The 13,584-nt window shown below is 44.4% G+C and overlaps 1 protein-coding gene across 4 annotated transcripts in view; it reads left to right on the forward strand.

Annotated features, from left to right (window-relative positions):
• Positions 1-13,584, forward strand: part of SIPA1L3 (signal-induced proliferation-associated 1 like 3) — a 120,841-nt gene that overhangs the window by 80,720 nt on the left and 26,537 nt on the right. For 3 of the 4 annotated variants that reach the window (XM_006773128.2, XM_006773127.2, XM_006773129.2), the window contains one exon: positions 6,445-6,666. The exons of the other annotated variant lie outside the window; for it this stretch is intronic. In XM_006773128.2, the coding sequence (XP_006773191.1) occupies positions 6,445-6,666 (222 nt within the window). The remainder of the gene's footprint in view (positions 1-6,444; positions 6,667-13,584) is intronic. 4 annotated transcript variants of the gene reach the window in all.

A 13,584-nucleotide genomic window follows, 5' to 3' on the forward strand; every position in this document is an offset into this window, starting at 1 on the left:
TGTCTACAAGTAACAGAAAATCCCAGCTCAATTGAAGGAAGACGCTTAGCTCATAGAACATGAAATCCCAAGTTATGGAGGCCCCCAGGACTGGGTAAGTTCTTCACCCAGGGACCCATGTTCTTTCCCTGTTTTTGTTCTGCCTCCATCAGACTACAGGCCAGCTCCCCTCACAGTCTCAAAGTGGCTGCCATTGCACCAGAGAATCAGTGCCCAGTGGAAGAGGAAGTGTTGTTTTCTGCAAGTTTTTTGTTTTTGTTTTGATTTTTTATAGTTTATTGGTGTGTGTGTGTGTGTGTGTGTATGTGTGTGTGTGTGTGTGTTTAATTTCAGAGAGGAAAGGAGAGGGAGAGATAGAAACATCAATGATGAGAGAGAATCACTGATTTGGCTGCCTCCTGTGCACCCCCTACTGGGGATTGAACCTGCAACCCAAACATGTGCCTCAAACTGTGATCTCCTCATTCATAGGTCCACACTGGACGGGCAGTTTATTGATTTTTAGAGAGACAGGAAGGAAGAGGGGAGAGAGAAAAATATTAATGTGAGAGTGCAACATCAATTGGCATCCTGCACACTCCCTCCCAGGAATTGAGCCTGAACCAGCAACCTCTCCATGCTCAGGACAGTGCTCAATCGACTGAGCCACACTGGCCAAGGCTGTGTGTTTGTTTTTTAATGAAGAGATCTTCCCCAGAAATCGCCCAGCGGACAACACACATGCACGTGCGCGCGCGCGCACACACACACACACACACACACACTCCCAACATCTCTCTGGCCAGAAGTGGATCACAGGCCCACCCCACACCCATCCCAGACAAGTGTTGTCAACCAATCAGGATTTCTCCCCTGGATTGGGTGTTAGCTCACCTTCCTCAAGCAAAGAATGTGTAAAATCAGCCTTCATCTATATAGGGTGAGGAGGCATTAGGTTAGGATGACACGCTTAGTGTCTGCCACAGGGCCTGAAGGGGAGCAAACCCATATCAAAAGAGTCAGTGAATAGCCCTGGCCAGTGTGTCTCGGTTGGGCAGCATCCCGTGCACTGAAAGGTTGCCAGTTTGATTCCTGGTCAAGGCACATGCCGGGTTGCTGACTCAGTCTTTCAGTAGGGCAGCTGATCAATGTTTTTGCTCTCACATTGATGCTTGTCTCTTTCTCCCTAACCCCCTCTCTCTCTAAAAATCAATTTAAAAAAATTTTTTGAAGACGCAGTAGATGGAGCTAGCTAGCAAACACAAAGACAAAGTGTGTTCACCCTTTTCCCTTCTTTAATCATCTCATGTTTTTTAGCTCACAGAAGTTAACATTACTGATAACAGGTAGAGAAAATATGTGATGTAGAAAGTAAAATGAGGGTAATATAATTTATGATATAGTCACAGAGTGGCCCCTCTGCAGCCATTGAAGAGAGAGGGCCTTGTGTAGACTGACATGGGGCGAGCTCCAGAACATATTATTAAGGTCAAAGCCAAGTGCAGAGCAAGCTTACTATGTGCTGCCTTTTATTTTACAAAGAACGTTGGGAGGATACACACTCCCTCACTCACATGTGCTTGTGTATGCATAGGTGCTCTGTTGAAAAAGTAAAGGGTGGACCAAGGTTGCCTTGACAAGGGAGACTGGGGTATCAGATGGTGCTTTCTTTTGCCTTGTGTGCCATTTATATAGTTTCATTTGACAGTTATTCTGTACATGTTCCCTATCATTACTCTGTCCAGTGATATAGTAATGTTAGTGTAAGCTCCCCCAGAGATTTTTTTCCAAACTTGTATCGGCCCAGTTTTTTCAAACATTTTTGACCACTCCCTTAAACAGGAAAGGCACTTTACATTATAAGCCACCATGGACATCCCTAATGAAGTTCCACAAAACCATTTACCCTTACCTCACATGATGGTCACTGTTGGTTTTTATACTAGCCTATTTTTTCCCTCTTAATAATGGTCAGGACCCAGTAAGTTGCTTTTATGATCCACAGTTGGGAAAAATATGCACATTCCTTTTTGTAAAAACAAAACAAAAAATGTTACATAATCATATAATATATGTACATTTAAAAAAGAAATAGTAGAGCCATGCTTTGCACCATGCCTTGTTTCCACTTACAGACATCTGTTCTCATCCACAAACAGAAATCTACCTTATTCTTTGCACTGGCTGCATAGTTTTGGATCACGTGGGTATGGTTGGAATGATCTTTTTAATCCTCTATGAAAAGACATTCAGGTCATGTCCAACTTTTCCTGGTTACACACAGCACCGTAGTGACCATCTTGTGCAGGCTTTTCTGTGGCATGGATTTCTGGGAGTTCGTGTGTTAGATTGATGCTACTCATCCTTCACTTTTCAGCTCAGATGCCATTGCCTCCTTGGGGGTGCCCTTCTGCCCACTATATACAGAGTCTATTCCCTGTGTTATATATTCCATGCCTCCCTGGACATCCCCCACAGATGCACAACCTAGGCCCTATTAATAGCTGCTGCTAAATTGTAGAAAATATAAATAATTGGAGCTTGTTTTTTAAAAAATCTTTATTGTTGAAAGTTTGCTTTCTTTTTTAAATCCAGTCTGACAGTCTCTTTCTTTTAATTGGGGTGTTTAAGCATTTACATTTAATGAAAGTATTGCTAATGAATGGGTTTACATTTTCTGTTTTGCTTTTGGTTTTCTATATGTCTGTCTTTATTGCTCCTCTGTTGTTTCTCGACTGCCTTTTGTGTTAAATAAATGTATTTTAATGTACTGTTTGGAGGCCTCTTGATTTTGGGCTATTTTTTAGTTATTAAAATATGCATCTTATCAGGATAATTTAGATTAATACTAATAAATCCAATATACCATAGAATCTTTTCTCCACTATAGTTTCATTCTCTTCCCTCCTTTGTACCATTTTCTCATATATGTTATAAACCCAACAATATATTAATATTATTATTGCTTTACATAACTTTTGTCTTTAAAGAAGTTGGATAAGAAATAAATTCTAACCCATAAATTTACCATCTTGGACCCTTCATTCCTCTATATGGCTTCAGATCACCACTTACAGTCATTTCCTTTCAGTCTGAGGACCTCTTTTATTATTTTTTAGGCAGATGTGCTAGCAATGCATTTTCTCAGTCTTTATCTGGGAAAATATTTTGCCTTCATTTATGAAGTGTAGTTTTGCTGGATATAGAATACTTGATTGACAGATTTTCTTCAGTGTTTTGAAAATATCATTCCAGCTGTAACTGGTTTGGCTCAGTGGATGGAGCATTGGCCTGCGGATTGAGGGGTCCCAGGTTCGATTCTAGTCAAGGGCATGTACCTTGATTGAGGGCACATCCCCGGTTGGAGATGTGCAGTAGGCAGCTGATCGATGTCTCTCTCTCATTGATGTTTCTAACTCTCTATCTCTCTCCCTTCCTCTCTGTAAAAAATCAATAAAATATATTTTTTAAAAAAGAAAGAAAATATCATTCCATTCCATTGTTTCAAATGAGAAGTCATCAGTTGGTTATATTGCTACTCTGTGTGTGACGAATCCTTTTTCTATTTATGCTTTCAAGATTTTTATCTTAGTGTTTGACTTTCAGCTGGTTTTCTTGGGGGAGTGGGGGGTGATTGTCTTTGTATTTATCATGCTTGGGGTTTGTTGAGCTTCTTTTATGTGTAGATGGATGTTTTTCATCAAATCTGGGGAGTTTTCAGCTGTTATTTCTTCAAACCTTTCTTCTACCCCATTCTGTCTTCTGAAATTCTGATTGCACATATGTTGGTATGCTTTTACTATCCCAAACATTCCACTGTGGCCAAACTTCCTTGTTCATTGAGCTGGGCAAGGGGATGAGAGGAGCCCTAGGCCAAGATGCCTCAGATTCTCTCTCCTTACCTGAAGTTCAGCAGTTTTTTAAGCATAAATGAATCTTGGTTTGTTATATGCCATTAATCAGTTTACAGAGTGCTAAAATGGTTGTTTTTGTCAAATGGTTGTTTTATGCTTTTGGGGTCCAAGATTTGCCAATCTCCTCACTAGGTCATAGTCAGAAGTCCTACCCGTCTAATATTGCTAAATTGACCTTCAGAAAGGATTTATTTTCTTTTTTTTAATTCTCACCCAAGGATATTTTCTCCATTGATCCTTAGAGAGAAAGTGGAAAGGAGATAGGGGGAGGAGAGAGAGAGAGAGAGAGAGAGAGAGAGAGAGAGAGAGAGAGAGAGAATGAACACACACATTGATGTGAGAGAGACACAATCAACACACGCTCCAGTTGAGGTCAGGGATCAAACCTGCAAACAAAGTACATCCTTTGACCAGAAATGAATCCCATGACTCTTCAGTCTACAGGCTGATGTTCTTTTTTTAAAAAAATATATATATATTTTATTGATTTTTTACAGAGAGGAAGGGAGAGAGATAGAGAGTTAGAAACATTGATGAGAGAGAAACATCGATCAGCTGCCTCCTGCACATCTCCTACTGGGGATATGCCCGCAACCAAGGTACATGCCCTTGACCGGAATCGAACCCGGGACCTTTCAGTCCGCAGGCTGACGCTCTATCCACTGAGCCAAGCCGGTCTCGGCTGATGTTCTAACCACTAAGCCAAACTGACCAGGGCAGAAAAGATTATTGACTTATACTCCAAAGGCATTAATTTTCTCATTAAATACCTCTTATTTGAAACTAGAGGCCTGGTGCACAAAATTTGTGCATAGGGACGGGGAGCTCCCTCAGCCCAACCTGCACCCTCTTGAATCTGGGACCCCTTGGGGGATGTCCAACTGCCTCTAGCAATCTGGGACCACTGGCTCCTAACTGCTCAGCTGTCTGCCTGCCTGATTGCCCCTAATCCCTCTGCCTGCCTGCCTGATTGCCCCTAACTGCTCTCCTTCCGGCCTGATTGCTCCTAACTGCTCCCCTTCTGGCCTGATCGCCCCTAGCCGCCTCTGCCTTGCCCCACACCCAGGACCCAGGCTTCCCTCACTCTGTCCGGTCACAGGCATCCGTGACCCAGGCTTCCCTCCCTCTGGCCAGCTGCAGGCACCCAGAACCCACGCTGGCTTCACCCGGGCTGGCCACAGCCACAGAGGACTGTGGACAGACGGCTTCACCTGGGCCACAGCCGCAGGCACCTGGAACCGCAGGGCGGGTGGTTTGTCCCTCTCCCGGGCTGCAGGCGCTGGCACCTGGGACTGCGGGGTGGGTGGCTTGTCCCTCTCCTGGGCTGCAGGCGCTAGCGCCCAGGACCACAGAGCATGCGGCTTGTTCCTCCCCTGGGCCACAGGCACAGGCACAGCCACTGGTGCCCAGGACCGCAGGGTGGGCAGCTTGTCCCTCTCCTGGGCCACAGCCTAGCTGGTCCCCATTCCTCTCTCATGAGCTCATTTGTGCCTGGCTGGTCCCCATTCTCTTTCCCCAGTATTGAGTGTCTGAGCCGTGATGGCGTGAGAGCATGATGGACCATTTGCATATTAGCTCTTTATTATATAAGATGGAATTGGACTTCCATTAAGAAGTTAATTGCCTCCGTGGTATAAGCAGTTGGCTCTCCAAGAATTGGGTCCTAGTCAACAGCATGAGGTTTGTTGTAGCATTAATTCCACAGGTATTCAGCATTTGTGATATTGAGCTATGGTTTGGATTAGGTCAGCTGGAATAGTGTCTGATATATAGTAGATGCCTTTAAAATTAATGAAGAGCTACAACACATATATATTTTAAATTAAAAACCCCACAAGTTGCCCTAATCGATTTGGCTCAGTGGATAGAGCGTTGGCCTGCAGACTGAAGGGTCCCAGGTTCGATTCCGGTCAAGGGCATGTACCTTGGTTGTGGGCACATTCCCAGTAGGGGGTGTGCAGGAGGCAGCTGATCGATGTCTCTCTCATCAATGTTTCTAACTCTCTATCCCTTCCCCTTTCTCTCTGTAAAAAATCAATAAAATATATTTTTTTTAAAAAGATAAATCAGTCTACTTTAAAAAAAAAAAACCCACAAGTTACAGTACAATATATTAACATGATCTCAGTTATATAAAAATATAATCCTCACTCCCCGTACCCCCTATTTCTGATTGTGTATATTTTAATGCATAGGAAAAGGCCATAGAGCAAACTGTAAGCTATGGTTGCCTATAGACAGGCAGTCAGGATCACCACCTTCAGATGTGTAGATTGTGCCTAGGAGGAGGGGAATCTCACAGGGGGTCATCCACCCATAGAGGACTATGTTTTTAGATTCCCATAGAGGAAATAAATGTGTTAGAAGGCCATTCCTGGTGGGATTGAGTGCTGTGCAGCAGCTGTACCTTTAGAATTTTCTGCAGCAGCAATGTATTTATGTGTCTCTTGGTTTAATGAACACTTTTATTTCCCAAGAGTACATTTAAACAGATCTGTTTTGTGATATGGGATAAATTTCATCTCTTAATTCTTTCATTTTTACTTTGCAGTGACATGAACTCAAGGGCTGGGTACCCTGCTCAAGTTTACAAAACTACCAGTGCAGAGACTCCTCAACCTTCACAGCTGGCCCAGTCCAGCTCCTTCCAGCTCTCTGCCTCCGTCCCCAAGTCCTTCTTCTCCAAACAGCCTGTGGGGAATAAACACCCAACAGGGTGGAAGAGAACAGATGAGCCCCCGCCACGGCCACTCCCCTTTACTGACCCAAAGAAGTAAGTGTCTGGTGACCCACTAAGGCAATGCAGGATCAAAGGCTGAGTGTCTTGGGGCCGGGAAGACAGTGACACCTCAGTCACTGATCATCAGGACACTGTGCCAATCCGTACACTGAGAGTACAGCTGTGAACAGGTGCACTGGGGTCCCTGCCCTCAGAGAGCTGACATTTTGGTTGGGGAGACAGAGAATAAATAGGGTAACTAAGAAAAGCGCACAGTGCCCAACTGGCATGGCTCAGTGGTTGAGCATCGACCTATGAACCAGATCACGGTTCGATTCCCTGTCAGGGCACATGCCCAAATTGTGGGCTTGATCCCCATTGGGGGGCATGCAGGAGGCAGCTAATCAATGATTATGATCATTGATATTTCTATCTTTCCCTCTCCCTTTCACTCTGAAATCAATAAAAAATATTTAAAAAAAAAAAGAAAAGAAAAGCACATAGTAGGTCAGTCAGTGGCTAGCATTGTATAGTGTCTGGATGAGGAACATTCCAAGCAGAAGGAATAGTAACTGCAGAGACCCATGCATGGTCTGTAGGAGGAAGGCCAGTGGCTGGAACAGCATGAACACGTGAGATCAGAGAGACAATGCAGACAGGTCACCGAGGGTCTTGTGACCTGTCTTGGCATCTGCTATAAGTGAGGTAGCACCACAGAAGGGTATGGAGCAGAGGAGGAACATTATCTAAATTGGGTGTCCTTGGGGCCCCTACCTCTGCAGGTGGGGCAGGGCCTGTGAGGAGCTGCTGTGACAGTCCAGGCAGGAGACAAGGAGGCTGGAACAGGGTGGAGGCCCAAGAGGATAAGGGCTGCTTCCGAATAGATTCTCTGTAGTAGGAATAGACAGAGTTGTTGGCAGGTTGGCTGTGATCTGAAAGAAGGCAAGGTAGAGATGATAACAGCTCTTGTAGCCTTGAACTAAGATGGGACTGAGCAAGGAGCAGGCTTGGGTGGAGCTCCAGAGCTCAGTCCTGGATTGGTTACATTTGCAATGTGCAGAAGACATCGAGGAGGCAATCGAGGAAGGAGTCTGGAGCTCAGGAAAGAGGTCAGGCTGGAGAGAGAAATGTGGATGTCATCAGCATAAGGTGGAGGAGCTCACCCAGGACCAGATGTGGATAAAGAAGAGGGAAGGTGTAAGACTAGGCCTAGTGTAAGACTGGGCCTAAGGAGGAGCCCAGGCAAGTGTGGGGTTTGGGGAGCCCAAGAGTGATGGACCGGAAGCTGTCAGATGGATGAACCTGATGCCTGTGTAGGAGTGAGCCTCATGAAGGTGACTGGAGGGTGCAGGAGAGAAGGGTGGAGCAGAATTGGAGGCAGCTATGTGTGAAGTTCGTAAGGAGAGGAGTATGCAGTTAAGAAAGGGTTTTTGTTTTTTTAGGGTAGGTGGAAATGATGTCTAACATTTATGAAGTCCTCACTGTACGACAGTCTTGGTTCTAAGCTAATGTGTGTCGATTAATTCAGAGAATCTCAAAGGATTTGCATGAGGTATACCTATTGTTCATTCCCAGACTCACGCAGCTGGTAAGGGAGGGAGCTTGGCTCGGAGTCTGGGAACCTGGGCCAAGGCTCCTCTTCTTTTGTGTGGTAGCAGACCTGTCTTCCTCCGTTCTGTCTGTAAGGTTGTCCTTCTTAACCTGGATGGAGCCATTCAAATGTGTGAATAACACAGAGCTCATAAGGACAAGTGTCAGGAGACAGAAGCCAGGTCCCTGGAGATGGTGGTGGGCAGGCAAGCCTGCTGCAGTCACACTGAGAATCCAGTTCACACACCTAACAGCCATCCAGGCCGCTCTGAAAACTAGGTTCACATCCTCGCTCCCCTGAGTAAAATCCCCAGAAGCTTACCCCTTCCCAGGATTATTGATAAAGTCACACATTTACTGAGGACATAATTTGTACCAGGCAACAGTGCACCATGTGTTTTGCCCAAACTCCCATCCAGACTCTACATGATCTTCCCTTTTGTCCCCTTGCCTTCATGTCCTCTCACTTTCCCCCTCGCTCACTGCCCTCCAGCCACATTGACCTCTTGCTGCTCCTCAAACTTGCCAAATACAGTGCTGACCTCAGGGCCTTTGCAGGGGCTCTCCAATGCCTGGACACTCTTCCCCCAGTCTTCTGGCTCCAGAGGGGCTTAGTCTAATGCCCCCTCCTCTGATGGGCCTTCCCAGTCTCCCATAGCCCCTGCCATCATTCTCACTTTTCTCTGTTCCATTGCCTATTGCCCCACAGGAAAGCAGGTACTACTATCTTGGTCACTTGTCACCTGCCTGGCACTCTGGGGGTGCTCTGTCAGAGAAAGTATGAGCCATGCATCTCATTCTCACCTCATCCCCGTATGATCCTGTAAGGCCCCACTTTTCAGAGTGGCCAGAGGGCCAGGCCCTGCTGGCCCTGTTATGTTCTCCACAGTGACAGCTGCTCTGGCCACCCTTCCCCTGCGTGCTGTTCCCTCTGGCTAGGTGCCTCCAACCCCAGCTGACTCACTCCTACCCCCCTGCATTGGTGTGCGAGGTCTGCCGAGACAAATACCACAGAGTGGCTCAACAACAGAAATTTATTTTTCCACAGTTCTGGAGGTTACAAGTCTGAGACCAAGGTGTCTGCAGGGTTGATTCTTTCTGAGGACTTGAAGCAAATCTGTTCCACATCTGTCTCTCAGCTTCTGGTGGTTTGCTGGCAATCCGGGACTTCTTGGCTTCTGCCGATTCACCTCAATCTCTGCCTTCATCTTCATACATTGTTCTCCCTGTGTGCATGTCTGTCCACATTTCCCCTTTTCATAAGGACACCGATCATATTGGATTAGGGCTCACCTTAATGACCTCATTTTACCTCGGTTACCTCTATAAAGACACTATTTATAAATAAGGTAACATTCTGTGATCCTTGTGTTTAGGACTTTAATATATCTTTTGTGGGGAGACCCATAACACCAGCCCTCAGGTATCAATCAGCACAGACATGCCATACTCAGAGAAGCCCTCCTAACCCCCATCTAGGCTCCTCCCTCCTGCTGACCTCATGGTGCTTTTCTTCCATGGTGAAGGTCCCAGGGCACATCATGCTGCTTTGTTGCACCTGCTGGACAGAGAGATTTAGGAGAGCAGAGACACCTGGACCTCAATTAGAGCCTAGTACATAGTAGATGCTCAGAAAATAGACCTGGACACATGACAGTCCTAAACAAACAGCCACCTCCTTTTTCCCAGGAAGGCTGTGTGTGTGTGTGTGTGTGTGTGTGTGAACAATCCATAAAATATTTGAAGACACAAAGAGTTTCATGGGTTCTTATAATATTCATTAATTGATAAGTTTTCGTCGTATGTGTAGATACTATTAATTTAGAATTATTGCTCTTCTCCATATACTCCCATTTCATAAAGCTTTCTAGTTCAGGCTCTCCCTGAGCATTTTGGAGATAGTATCTTTGTCATTGTTAGAGACATTTCCAGAAAATATCATCACTTCCAGCTAAATTATTTGAGATTAAACATGTTTTTCTTTTTTTAGAGAGAGAGAGAGAAAGGGAGAGGGATAGAGAGATAGAAACATTGAAGAGAGAAAAACTTCATCAATTGGCTGCCTCCTGCAAGCCCCCTATTGGGGATCAAACCCTCAACCTAGGCATGTGCCCTAACTGGGAATCAATCTGGTTACTTCTTAGTTCCTGGGTCAATGCTCAACCCTGAGCCACACGGGCCGGACTGATCATGTTTTTCTTGATGATGTTACTGAAATTTTATCTCAAGGCATAAGAACTCATTTGTATAACTTATTTACCTACATTTACATACCTGCTCTACCAGGTACTGTTGTAAGCCCTTTACCTGCATTAACTCATTTAATCCTCACTACAGAGTGGAGAGATGAGAAAAATTGAGGTGCAGAATGATAAAGTCACTTGCCCAAATTCACTCAAAGTTAATTACTGCAAATATTACAAATGCTGGTTTTATAGTTTTTGGCCCCACAAAGTCACCACATATTATGATCTTATCTCCCCCAGGACAATTACCTAATCTATCTACTATATTTCTTTGCCTCCTTGCTCATTGGTTCTGGTCACACTGAGGCTGTGTATCCACCAGAAAAATGACAGTGGCTGTGGCTAACACAGGGACCCCTGCCTTCAGCCACACTACTCTACTTGGATTGGCCCCATTTATTCTCCTGGCTATCCCATGAGAAGGATCCTGTTTCTATCACCATTTCCAGATGAGACACAGTACCCAGCCCAGGTCACCCAGCCAAAAAGTGGCAGAGCTAGGATTCATACCCAGCAAGATAACTAACAGCATCTCATCATGTGAGAGACTCAGGGAGGACACGCACACAAGGCAGTGACTCACATTTTCTGAGGATGGGTTTCTTGGAGGGAACAGTCTCTTCTGTATTTGGCACTCCCTGTTGAGCACATGCTCTCTTTGGTGAACAAAAGATGCAGTGAGCTAGTGAAGGATGGGGAATCTGTATGCAGAGGGAATTGAGAGCATCTGCCACAGAAGGTCCCTCATGCTCAGTCATTCTGCTGCAGACCCCAGTCAATGCTGGCAGCTCCGTCTCAGGAGATGGCCAGACAGCACCCTGAGACCACTTTGTCCCAGGACTCTTAATTGATTGACCTATTGTATCCCAACCTTTAGAGAGGCAGAACAACATGGGGGTCAGGGCGGGAATCCCTCATTGGCTGCTTACCCCCTAAGAGGGGTAACTCTTCAGTTTCCCTCTCTTTCTTTTTTATTTTATTTTTTAATTCTTAAATTACAGTTGACATTCAATATTATATTAGTTTCAGGTGTACAACACAGTGATTAGATATTTATACAAAGTGATACCCCCCCCCCCCCCATAAGTCCAGTATCCGCCTGGCACCATACATAATTATTACAATACAATAGAAAGGAAATTAATTAGAAGAAATATTTTGATATTGTTATTTGCCTTTCTCTATAATAGAAGTGTCAGAGATAAAAGAATATTAGTAAAATGTATATGAAAATCTTATATAATAAAACCCTAATATGCAAATCGACCAAACATTGAGCATTTGCTCCCCCAAGAGGGAGGCGACTGGTGGCAGCACGCACGATCAGGGGTTGGGGTCGACCAGCGGGGGTGGGGTGGGGGGTGGGCAGGGAAGGCCCGTTGCCCCGCCCACCAGTCACCCCACAGATCAGCCCTGATCGCAGCCAGGCCTAGGGACCCTACCCTATATATTGGGAACAGTCTCTTAGATTTAAAAATTAAAACCTAGTAAGGCTACTCTAACACTGAAAAAACAGGATGATACAACAATGACATGCATGGACTCTGGCTTGCACATTTATGGTCAACCCTGATTCTGACACTTATACTAGTAACTGTGTGACAAAGCCAATTACTTAACTTCTCTCTGCTTCAGTTTTTCCACCCATAAGATGGGGGAAATGGTACTGCTGCCTCAGAAGGATCATGTTATATACTACTTTTTATAATCAGGGCAAAAAAATGTAGCTGCCCATACAACAAACAAGATGCCTTTCACCTGTATGAAAAGTATGGTCACTGGTGCATGCAGCGTCCCAGATTGTGAAAGGGGATCGGGTCTGAATTGGCAGTCGGACATCCCCCAAGGGTGCAGGCCGGGCTGAGGAAACTACCCATCCACCCACCCCCTGTGCATGAATTCCATGCACCGGGCCTCTAGTAATATATAAATTGATGAATAAGTAAATAATAACAACATGATATAAAAACAAAAACATGATATTAAAACAACAGAAACATGATATAAAAACATTGATAAAAACAATGATTGACAAATTGATTAAACTTATTCTAATATCTCCCTGTATACCACCTTAAGAGTGAAAACACTTTCAGAGTGCTCAACTAATTTCCCTTGTATGAAGTATTTACAACTTTAACGTCATATGCTCTTCAAACTCGAGAGAAAGCAACATATAACTGACCATGTCTGAAAACAGGTTCGGGTAGGAATATTTCTACTCTGACTAGAGTTTGTCCTTGTGATTTATTTTTTTTTTAAATATATTTTATGTATTTTTCACAGAGAGGAAGGGAGAGAGATAGAGAGTTAGAAACATCGATGAGAAAGAAACATCGACCAGCTGCCTCCTGCACATCTCCTGCTGGGATGTGCCCGCAACCCAGGTACATGCCCTTGACCGGAATCGAACCTGGGACCTTTCAGTCCGCAGGCCGACGCTCTATCCACTGAGCCAAACCGGTTTCGGCTCCTTGTGGCCAAAAATGCTGGCATCACAGGAAACTGTCTTCGAATTAATTTAAATGGGAAGCCAGTGTCAGACGGGGACAAATCAATTCTTGGAATCAGAACAGCCTCTCCTTCCACAGATCCTGTTAATACTTCAGCTTCAATTATGTTAGGTTGCAATCTTGTGATAATAAATGTAGTACCATTACAAAGACCCCATTTACTATTAAAATTTCTCAGTAGCATGATGATTGCACCTACTTTCAATTTTAATTTATGACACGGCATTCCCGAAGGAGTAATACTATTAAGAAATTTGATGGGAAAGTTTTCCTTTTCGGCATCATCTGTGGAATCAATGGAATCATCACTCAAATAGGCGCAAAAATCTCCATTGAGTATATCCAAAATTCCTTCATTTAATTTATGAACATGCTCATTTTTAGGACAAAGAGTTGCATGTTTACACTATTTCCAAAAGTAGCTTCAATAATAGATCCATTATAAATCATTTCACAGGAGATTTCAATAATATCCATTCCTAAATGAAAACTGCTATCAAGTTTGTCATCTCCAAGTTTTACTAACCATCCACTATAAGCAGAATCCTCTGATCTCATATTTGTTGTAAGAGACAACTGTCTGAACCATCCACAAACATCACTGTACTTTAAACTCATTTGTA

The sequence above is a fragment of the Myotis davidii genome, unplaced genomic scaffold (assembly GCF_000327345.1).
Source record: "Myotis davidii unplaced genomic scaffold, ASM32734v1 scaffold166, whole genome shotgun sequence".
Classification (NCBI taxonomy): Eukaryota; Metazoa; Chordata; class Mammalia; order Chiroptera; family Vespertilionidae; genus Myotis; species Myotis davidii.